A 10,608-nucleotide genomic window follows, 5' to 3' on the forward strand; every position below is an offset into this window, starting at 1 on the left:
GTTATTCATGCAGACTCCATCTATATGACACCCTATGCCGGTGCTGCTGAGCTCATCGATCAGTCGGTTGACGTACAGGCTGAAAAGCATGGGGGAGGTCAACCCCCCCTGCCTCACCCCGCATTCCAGCCCATACTCCCCCGAAAGAGAGCCTGCCCATCTTACAAAATTCTTTTGATTGTTATACCAATGCATAAACAATTTCACAATTTCCCTAGGTAGACAAGTTTCATTCCTTAATTTACCCCATAGAATATCGTACGATACAAGATCGAATGCTTTGGATAAATCGAGGTAACATGCATAGACTGGAGTCTTTCTACTCGTGTAATACTGTACAGTCTGCTTGAGACACAGGATAGCACTCTCGGTGGAAAGCCCGGGCCTGAAACCAAACTGAGCGTCGTTTAACGAGACGTGTTTATCCAGGTGCTGACCAAGCAGACTGTCCAGTACTTTGGCGACCACTGTAGCTAGTGAGATCGGTCTATAGTTGTTTACATCCGATGTATCACCAGTTTTATTTTTGATGATTGGTACAACTATAGTACGCATTAGATTATCGGGCAGATGGGAGTGGCCTAAACACAGGGTAAAAAACATAGCAAGCACTCTGGGTAGGTGTACACCTGCGTGCTGCAGGTGCTCGATGCTAAGGCTGTCGTGACCCGGGGATTTACCCCTCACCATGCCTTTGATCACCGCACGCACTTCCTTCGTAGTAAAATAAACACTACGCTCACCACCTTCCTCAGCATCGGGCCCCTGCCGCGCTGGCCCCAGAGGCGAGTCCACCCTGAAATGGTGGGAGAACAAGGTGGCAATCTCACTTGGCTCGTGCACTCCCGCCACGCTGACGGGGAGGCCCGGCTTATGATTCATTTTATTGGTGTTTTTCCAGAACTGACCAAATTTCTTGTTTGAGTGAAGTTCAGCAATAATATCCATTTTTATTTGTTGTTGGTTATTCTGACACCACTTTAATTTTGATTTAAAAGTGCGCCTTGTTTCACACATATCATCATAAAGACGGCCGGCCCCGGGCTTACCCCCATACAACCAAGCCTGAAAACATAGCCGAGCCTTCTCGTGAGCGCCGCGGACGTGCCTATTCCACCCGGTAATGTATTTACATCTACGCTTTTCGGTAACATTATAACTACTAATAGCGGCCTCCGACAGAATAGAAATAATCTCGTCATACATGTTATCTAATAGAATTTTATGATTTTGGTTACGACACATATCATCTGAGCAGCTTCTTAATTCTGAAGGAAAATTAATCTCACGAAGTCTAGAGTGACATACAGTTTTAAATTTCGTTATCTGAGTTGAGTCACGTTCGCCCCAGACTACCCTATTTATACAAGTAGTAGGTATAGAAATCTTAGGTTTAAGCAAATTAAAGTTACATCGTATAGATACAGGGTAATGATCAGACCAATAAGTATTATACAACACACAGGCCGCGGACACGGATTGACGCGCGGCACTTGTCACAAGACAGTGGTCGAGCCAGCGCCGACAGCCGTGCGCATCACTTACAAATGTATGACTGTCCGCCGGCATAAGTTCCAGGTCTACACAGGACCACGATTGTTCCGCACAAAAAGTTAAAAGTTCGGTAGCAAAAGACTCACCGGGGTGCGCATTGTAGTCCCCTAACATAAACACTGACTGCACATTGTGACTGTCAATTATGGCTGTCATTTCACTGAGACACTCTGTGAATTCCACTAAGTTTTCATTGGATTCAGTAGGCATATACACAGAAAATATCAAGATGGAACGATCACTGAGCTCGATTTTTATCGCGGCGAGCCGCACACTATTGCACTTCACTACGGTCACCGTCGGAAACGCAACCTTTCTCCACAGTAGGGCAACTCCGCCGTAGGGCCTACCGCGTAAGACCCCTGCCGAGGTATCCACTGCAGAGGTACCCGTGCAGGCGAAGTCGTCGTCAATCGCGGCCAGGAACCCGAGGTCGTGCGGCATTAGCCACGTCTCCTGCAGCGCCACAACATCCGCCGAGCGACAAAGCTGCCGCACACATTCCACTGATCTCGTCACGTTTTTGCAGTTAAAACTTATCAAGTTGATGTTATTCATAAATTAGACTTGTCAATATTCTCGCTCGTCACACGGATATTTCCCTTATCACGTCTGATAATGTTGATAAATCGACGATAGGCTACCCCCTTTGGCCAGAAGTCATCATTCAGGAAATTTATTAACGAATGTTTAGGTACGAATATTTTGTATGATTCGTAATCCTTCGCTAACTTCATGCCCATTTTTTCAATTGTAACATCAATGTTAGTCTTCTTCCTTATGTAGGTATGGATGTCACACACGGACACGCCCTTCGCCACATTATAAATGTACATGGGAACCTTAGTTTCCGCTGCCTTAAAATTACTTCCAGGCTCAGGCTCCGCGTTTCCTCGCTTCCCAACGAAACGGTTTCGTGATCTTTTGTTTTGGACACGAACCCACTGGTTACTCGGGGCCTGTGTCTTCCATTGGCCTTCTCGAACAATCTCCGCCAGCGATTTAGGAGCGACAGGGCCGGATCCAATTTTTTCGACTGGTGGTGGTAGCGGCTCAGTACATGCGGCCGGACTAGGTAGCATCAGCAGCGGGGCGGGGGACAGGGGAACGCGGCCACCGGCCTGCGCGGGGGACAGCGGCGGCGGCGGCGGCGAAGCTCCGTCGGCCACACCGTGCACCGGCGGGGGAACGGGTGCGGACTGCGCGTGAGGAGTCGCAAGCGACTCGATCAGCTGACCCGCGATGTGCGTCATCGTAGCCGTTTCTCGAAGTTCGACGGTCGAATCGTATTGCATACCTTGCGGCAAAGCTTCACTGCTACCCTCCGCTATTTGATTATTAATAACGGATTTTAGAGGAGATTCTAACGCAGATTTTTGTTGAAAATATTCACTACTGCGTTCATTGCACTCTATCGGCAATCCCATGGGACCACTATCGCACTCATAACTTGTGAGTCTTGCGACATATGCACCTCTTTTGGTGTTTACATTGCGCCATCCTGATGAAAGATATTGCACCTCACTTCTCAACTGGTCCATCTGCTTAACTGTAGCATAGTCTTCTTTCATCATGTCGAGATCCTGCCGTAGCTTAACAATGTCTTTCAGTAGCCTCGTCACGTCGACATGATCGAACAGAACCGGGGGTAACTTCTCAAGATCGCGGGCCACGAAGACTGGGATATCCTCGGAGTCGGTATCGCGAATAAGACAGATGATGTCGTCTATATCACGAATATTTTTCCCCGCCTTCTTCCTCGTTATCTTACGTTTCGTTGTCGACAAGGATTCGAACAACAACTTCTTCGCCGCTACAATTTCACTTTCAGAGAAAGCGCTTGCACAGATTCTGCTAATACTTTCATCGTCCATTACAGATATTTTATTATGGACGAAGGCCAGCACTTCGTTGATCACTACATTGCAATTTGCACATTTTACCACGGAGGACATTTTCAAATCCCGAATACCACACCGTCACGCATAATAACCAACCGTTCGCATGCGCGCGCGCGGCGTAATGGCTTCCTTTATTTAACTCATTTATTATTGCGAATTTTCTCCTGAACTAGTAACAATTAGACGGACAGAATTGGAACCATCCCTTTTTATTCAAAATAATATCACTAAAGCAAATAACTTTCGGATTATTCGGCCCCAAAATGCAGGACAAAACTTTTCATCAGTAAAATATGATTCCCAATGAATGAATTACATTTGTATTGCTATTTATTATTTTAGAAGTTGTATGCGTTCGCGTCGCACACTGCAGGCCGCATCAGCAACCAATCAATGAACTACAATCTGAGGGAGGTCGTATACTCACCGGAGGGCAAGACCATGTGCTTAAAGTAAGACTTTTCTTAATATTTAATATTAGAAAAAATAAAATACACTACGAAATGAGAACCTCCTAAATTTTCGACGTTTCCGGCGTTGTTTAAAAATATACTTTAAAAAACTATATCCATGATAACTTACTAATTTATTCTAAGCAAAAAAAGACTCCATAATGATATTATATATTTTAACGTTATGTATCATTATTTATATTAGTTAATTAAATTTGAGAGAATGTCAGCAAAATACGGTTGTTCTTAGAAAAAAATACTTTTGATAATGAGTAATGTTACACATTGTTTTCAGGTATTTTCAAGTCCTGATCTAACGCAGCTATTCACTCTACACGGCCATTGCGGGCCCATAACTAGTTGTTTTATAGATCACGCGAATCCCACTATAGCGGGTAGTGGGTCACAAGATGGTTTACTGTGCGTATGGGATTTACATACGGGTGAGTGTGTTGCCTACTTTATACTCTGGTAACTTTTATACTAAATTATATATTTTAAAATAATTTTGCTTGAATAAAAATACATATATTTGAGTTTGATTAGAAAGAAAAACATAACATGAAACATATTTACACTACACTACAAAATGCATATGCTTATAATTTCTTCTAATTTTGCTAGGATACAGCTTATTTTTTTTCAACCTCATAATTTCGATCAATAGAAAGAGGTGTACAATCAATATATAAACAATTAAAAAATATTGGTTGTCTGTAAAGTCGGTTTACTGACGATAGTTGAACGTGACAATGTCCGATTGTGTTTCTTTGTCGCTCGTTCCCCGCTCTCGTTTGCACTTGAAGTCTTACATGGAACGCCTCAGAGCGAGGTAACGCCGCATGAGTCATGTTTTTTCGTGCGTGCAGCCGGCTCTATCGAATTATTAAACGTTGTCACGTCAAAAATGTATTTTCCAGTGTTTTACTATTACATCGATATAATTACAGGTGCGTGTCTATACAGTATGCAAGCGCACGACGGCGCGGTGACGTCACTCACGTACACGGCTTCATACGTGGTGTCTGCGGGCGCGGACGAACGGCTCTGCATATGGGATCGGTTTCAGGGGCATATGCTCAATTCTATACATATTGTGAGTTTATTTATTGGTTATTATTATTTTATGTGTATTGAAATTAGCAGTGCCACCATTTTTTAATAATAAATAAGTAAGACTTATTGTGAAATGACGATTAAGATAAAACTAGATATTAAGATAAAACTAGATAAAACTAGATAGACTAAGATAAAATTTTGAATTTGAATTCTGAAATAAAGGTAATATATACAAATATTATAAAGCTGAAGAGTTTGTTTGTACCGCTAATCTCAGGAACTACTGGTCCGATTTGGAAAATTCTTTCGGTGTTAGATAGCCCATTCATCGAGGAAGGCTAAATATCGTCACGCTAAGACCAACAGGAGCACCACGCGGGTGAAACCGCGGAGCGCAGCCAGTATATTTTAAAACTAAAGACTTTTTAATTGAGTTTAAAAGAAACAAATGAATGATCGCTTATAAAACCAAAATTTACTCGATAAAAAATTGAAGATAGAAGGTATTTATATTGTTCTGATTAATTCTTTTCTTTTAAATAGGGTTTAAACTACATGAGTCGTATGCTACCTTTGACTCACACTCTCTTAGTGATGGGCGATAGAAGTGGACTCACAGCCTACGATTTAAGCAGTGGAGATGTTATACGAAGGGTTTTATTTGGTAAGAGATTTTATTATTTTTAGATATAGAGACAGATAAAACATTTATTTGATTCATAAAATGATATATCGTTATTTATTGGAAGTATTTCGGTTGTGGCGGATGGGAATCTGTCTACTTAACAAGAATAACACTAAACAACGCGTGTTAAAGAAACTCGTTTCAAACTTACGCCTTAAACAAATTCTTCCAAATGCATTTATTTCTTAATAAAATATAATATGTTATTAATCTAAACAACATTGTTGTATTTTGCTTAAACCAAGAATCCATCCCTTTCACACCTAACTAACTACCTAGGTGTGAAAGGGATAAAAAAACGTACAGGCGTCATTCAAGGTCATATTTTCTTGTTACAAGTTAATGTTCATACTGAAATCTCCAGTGTATTAGATATAAGCTTCTTGGCTTGAACAGTGTGATATATTGTAACATACAGCAAGTACAGTTATTGTACAGAATATAATCTTTATTTTTATCTGCAGGTCAAAGTGACGGCTGCATATTCGTACGACAAATACTCCCGCTAAAGGACGCGATAGTCTGTGACTACGCGAACCAACTGCGTATCGTGCGATTCCCGCTCGTTTCAAGGTTTGACATGAAAAATGAATAAATTGTTGTTAATTAATTGATATGGCAATATATTGAATTCTAACACATGGAAGAAAATGCTACGAATACGAAATATTATATATATTTTTGTATTCGCTGAGCTCAAATCTCCATACATAATCCATTTATACTGAGTATTAATGAATCAATAAACTTTTAATTATTTTATAAACTGACTGTAACAATGTATCAAATATCGTTTATCATCCAGTGTATTAATGATTTATAGAAATACGTATACCTAACAAATAGTGAGATATGTAATATTGCTTTATGTTAGTATAATTTCATAATTCTACAAATGTCTTCATACCTGAAACTGTTTTCCATTCGTTATTTTCAAGTCTATCAAAACATATTTTCTTCAAACTCATTACATGGCAATACTGTGCCATAAGTCACAACATCTAATCATTCAGCTTTGCTTAGTTTAGTTAGTGTAAGCCAATAATTTTTATAGACAGGACTTCAAGTTATTTACCTATAAATGCTATATTTAATTCAATCAGATTTATAATCAATACCTACGTAACATTTTTCGTTGTGAAACTTGTTGCATATTATTTTATATAAAGCTTCTCGAATATTCTCAACACAAACGGCTTATTACTATTTGATCAACATCTGCATAAATTAAATATGCCTGAATAATAAACAAATTTTACAGTAAATCTTTTTTCGTTACCATTATACGCACACGATTCATATTTTAAAATGTTTTTAACTATGATTAATTTTGTCCCAAAAAAGGTGTTATTTTGTGAATGTAACAGTGAAAGAAAATGTGCTAATTGCCTCTGTAATTCTACTTTCTATCCCTCTTCTTTATATCTGGTTATAACCTATATGTTATTTTGTAAACTTCCTTCTTCCAATTTCCGAATTTGTTTAATTCTTTACAAATGCGAGTCCTATGTATTAACTGGAAGTAAGACTTTCAGGAATGCTTTATACTTATGTTTTGAATGTCGTCACACGACTGAAATACTCCTTTTAAATTGTATGAATGTAAAACTGGCCCTATAAAAGTGTTTCCAAATAAAATGCAATAATTTAATTTAATGATATCATATCTCCACCTGGCATAATTATCGATGATGTAATTTTAAGATGAGTACATATTTAAAAAATCCTATCCATTGCCTATTATTTTAGTAATAATTTCATGTTAACCATTTGTGATGTTTTCTTTATTTATTTAACAATGTTTGTGTTGTAAATTATATGCTACTACTATTACTTAAGTTTTATTAATTTGTAAAGAAAATTTGTAATCGAAATTAAGGTATGTGCGTTTCAATATAGTGAGTTAGGTAAGTTATTAATTATTATTAATGATTTTGATGTGTTTTACATTTTTTTTTCTACAAACTATAAAATTATTAAATATATTCCGATCATAGATCATAGAATATATTTGTAAAATCGAGTTGATAGTATCAAATGTTAAAATTTACATTTCATCCGACGAGAACAAAAATATTTTTGTATGTGAATATAATTGACATTGATCTGAGTGTGAAATGACAGAAGTAAGTGTAAGATTAATATTGTGTATATTTATTCTTATCAGATATTTTTATAATTATAGTTAATCCGATTTTGGATTCTGATTTTTGAAGTGAAACTTCTTTGTCGGGGTTGGAAAAAAATTTGGTGTAACATTTTTTCGTTACGCGTGACATTTGTCCGTTACGCGCCATCTTTGATTCGACGTACTTCTGTAAAGTTGCATAAAGTATATTATTTTTTGAAAAATAAGGTCATAAAGAAGTGAAAAAGAAGTTTCACTTCTTACATGTGTACACTAGTACACGCACACATTTTTTATTTAATAAGCCAAGGCATCTCGGAGCAATTAACAAGCCTGGAGAAGTAACAATTAATTGAACGTTTCTTATATAGTGGCTCTCTTTTATTCAATACCCTAATTAATGCGATAGAAAGAGACAACACACTGTTATCGGCTTGGCATTCAAATCCAAATGTAGCCACTTTTTGTTCTAAAAAGGTAGTGCTTGCCACTTTATCGAATACTAAAATATCGATAAATAAAAAAATTAAGTTATAAAATTGCTTGAAGATAATTTAAGATTCTTTTAATTTTGAATTATGGATAGGTAATTCCAAATTTTAAGATTCGTTTAATTTGGAATTATTCATTTACGATGCGTATTGACTGCCTTGCATTGTATGGTAGTGGTATTTATAAAAAAATATTATTAGGTATTTCGGTTTAGGTTGTTTTTTATGGTTTCGTAAAAAGGTACGTATTTTTTCCTGTTTTCATAGATTAATTCATAGAATTATACGGAACCCTTCGTGCGCGAATCTGACTTCCACGTTGATCTTTTTACAAATCAATAATCGTATCCTACTAATATTATAAAAGCAAAAATATATAAGAATGGACATTTGATATTCTTTCACGAAAAAACTACTGAATGAGTTTTTATGGAACTTTACAATTATACATAATATTATAGATTAAACATCAGAATAACATATAGGCTACAATTTACCGCGGGAAAATAACTCATTCCCACAGGAAAAAATTGGTAAAAGTTGAAAATAAATTGCTTCAAATAAAACAAATAAAATTTAAAAATTTTTTTACAACATTTTATTTCGATACTTAATTAACAAATTACAATATTTATTATTTAAAATAGATGCCACCTTAAACTTGTGGCACAGCATCTTTGCAAAGCACTTTACTTTTCTTCCCGTCTGATTCGAAATGATTTGAACAAGGCCGAGAATGTTTTGAACTTTGAAGGCTTCCAATTTTCCCTGTGCTGTAGCTTTAACCCAAACATCTTTGAATTTTTCTCAAGCCAGAAACCTGCAAATAACAATAAAATCCATACTTAAATACCTTTTTATCTTCTAACCTAAAGCAGTCATTATCAATGAAGTACTTCGTACCTACTCAAGTATCGATAATTGCACAACACTATGGAAGTTATATTTTGCATTTTTTCTAAAAACTAAGCTGATTATGATTTCATTTCAATGATTACGGTTAGATAAAACATAGATGATTATGAAAATAACGTAAATTAACTTATTTATAATACAATTAACAAAAAAATTGATCAAAACACTAACCTGTGAAAAGACAAATTCCAATCTTCATCCGATTTCCCAGTACTACGGCTTTTACAGCCGTGAACAACACAAGCCATGTAATCTTTAGTAAATTATCTTTTCAGAAAATAACATAAGAAACTAGAAAACACGTTTTTCACTTCAAAAACAATAATTAAAATCACCATACGTTAGTGACCAGACTGGTCACTAAAACAAATTGAAAGGGCTACATGTCATTTCAAACTGTCGAACTGACATATATCTGTCCTCTTTTTTCGCTTGACATTTTGCCATAAGCCAAAAAGGCCAAACTAGTGCTTTATTGTTCAATTAATTGTTACTTCTCCAGGCTTGATAATTGCTCCGAGCAAGGCATGGAAAGAAATATATACACTTATGCAGAAAAGAGATATAACGTCATTTGGTATATTATTTATTATACTTGGTGCGGTTTATTACTAATCTCTTTTCATTCATATATGTAAACCCAAAGACATATAGACAGAATAAAGTGTTAAAAGTATGACAAAGTTCTTAAATGTTATGTTTACTTGTCTATTAATTATTTTTAATTGAATTGATTTATTTTTATTTTTATGATTTGGAATATGGATTATTTATTTAGGAACAGAGCCATAATGGAAAAATAATAGTAATAGGTATGTTTACATTTGTTTTTTTAAAATAATCATGCAAAAATCGTTCTGAATATGAATACAAAATAATATTTTGCGACATCACAATTTTATAGAAAAATAAAATACAATTCTTTTTTTGTGCAATATTTAGATGTTTATTAATAATTGTAAAAGGGAATAAATAACGGTGCCATTCATTAAATACCGGTTATTTGCTATAATAATCGTACTTAATTGGTTATTAGCGCTATTTGTGTAGTTTTATATATATCGGAAGTAGGTACTATGTGTAAACCTGTGTAAACGAATGACATTCATTCATACATTTATATAGGATTTTTTGTTTTGAAAAAAAAAATCTCTTGAATTCACAGAACAGTAAAGTAGATAGAAGTGTGATGTGGGCGTGGCCCACGTGTCAATGATAAGTTTAGATCACCTAACTTGCTCTCAGTTGTGCGCAGAAAAATATTCGAGTCGGTTGTCAGCTGTCAAACCTTTTTTCCATATTTATTCATTAATTAGGACGTGTTGTTCGGTATAAAGAGTGCAAAAATGATAGCAGACGAAATAATATCAGCAATGAAGGCATTTCATACCGTCGGTAAGTCTTATTTTAATTTATTTTAATT

The 10,608-nt window shown here is 36.2% G+C and overlaps 2 protein-coding genes across 2 annotated transcripts in view; one reads left to right on the forward strand and one right to left on the reverse strand.

The window, feature by feature from the left end:
* SCAP (SREBP cleavage activating protein) overlaps positions 1–10,340 on the forward strand; it is a 34,954-nt gene extending 24,614 nt beyond the window's left edge. The window contains exons 18-23 of the mRNA XM_090104330.1: positions 3,798–3,907; positions 4,203–4,350; positions 4,858–5,003; positions 5,510–5,630; positions 6,116–8,089; positions 9,711–10,340. Of these exons, the coding sequence (XP_089960456.1) occupies positions 3,798–3,907; positions 4,203–4,350; positions 4,858–5,003; positions 5,510–5,630; positions 6,116–6,246 (656 nt within the window). The 3' untranslated portion in view covers positions 6,247–8,089; positions 9,711–10,340. The remainder of the gene's footprint in view (positions 1–3,797; positions 3,908–4,202; positions 4,351–4,857; positions 5,004–5,509; positions 5,631–6,115; positions 8,090–9,710) is intronic.
* On the reverse strand, positions 2,141–3,566 carry LOC149911221 (uncharacterized). Its single transcript, XM_090106556.1, has 2 exons — positions 2,423–3,566; positions 2,141–2,166 (listed from the first exon to the last, which is right to left on the reverse strand). Exons 1-2 carry the CDS (start codon positions 3,507–3,509, stop codon positions 2,141–2,143), a joined length of 1,113 nt encoding a protein of 370 aa, XP_089962682.1. The 5' UTR covers positions 3,510–3,566.
* Positions 10,341–10,608: the final 268 nt, after the last annotated feature.

This window comes from Colias eurytheme, chromosome 1 (assembly GCF_061535395.1).
Source record: "Colias eurytheme isolate Ceu_HAF_F1 chromosome 1, ilColEury1 Martin Lab GWU primary, whole genome shotgun sequence".
In the NCBI taxonomy this organism is placed as follows: Eukaryota; Metazoa; Arthropoda; class Insecta; order Lepidoptera; family Pieridae; genus Colias; species Colias eurytheme.

Bases quoted from the DNA above. Each gene is read 5' to 3' on its own strand.
- LOC149911221 (XM_090106556.1), bottom strand. From the start codon at position 3,509: ATGTCCTCCGTGGTAAAATGTGCAAATTGCAATGTAGTGATCAACGAA. The intron at 2,167-2,422 runs GTAATTTTAAGG...CAACATTATCAG, and splicing joins CGCGGAGCCTGAGCCTGGAA to ACGTGATAAGGGAAATATCC.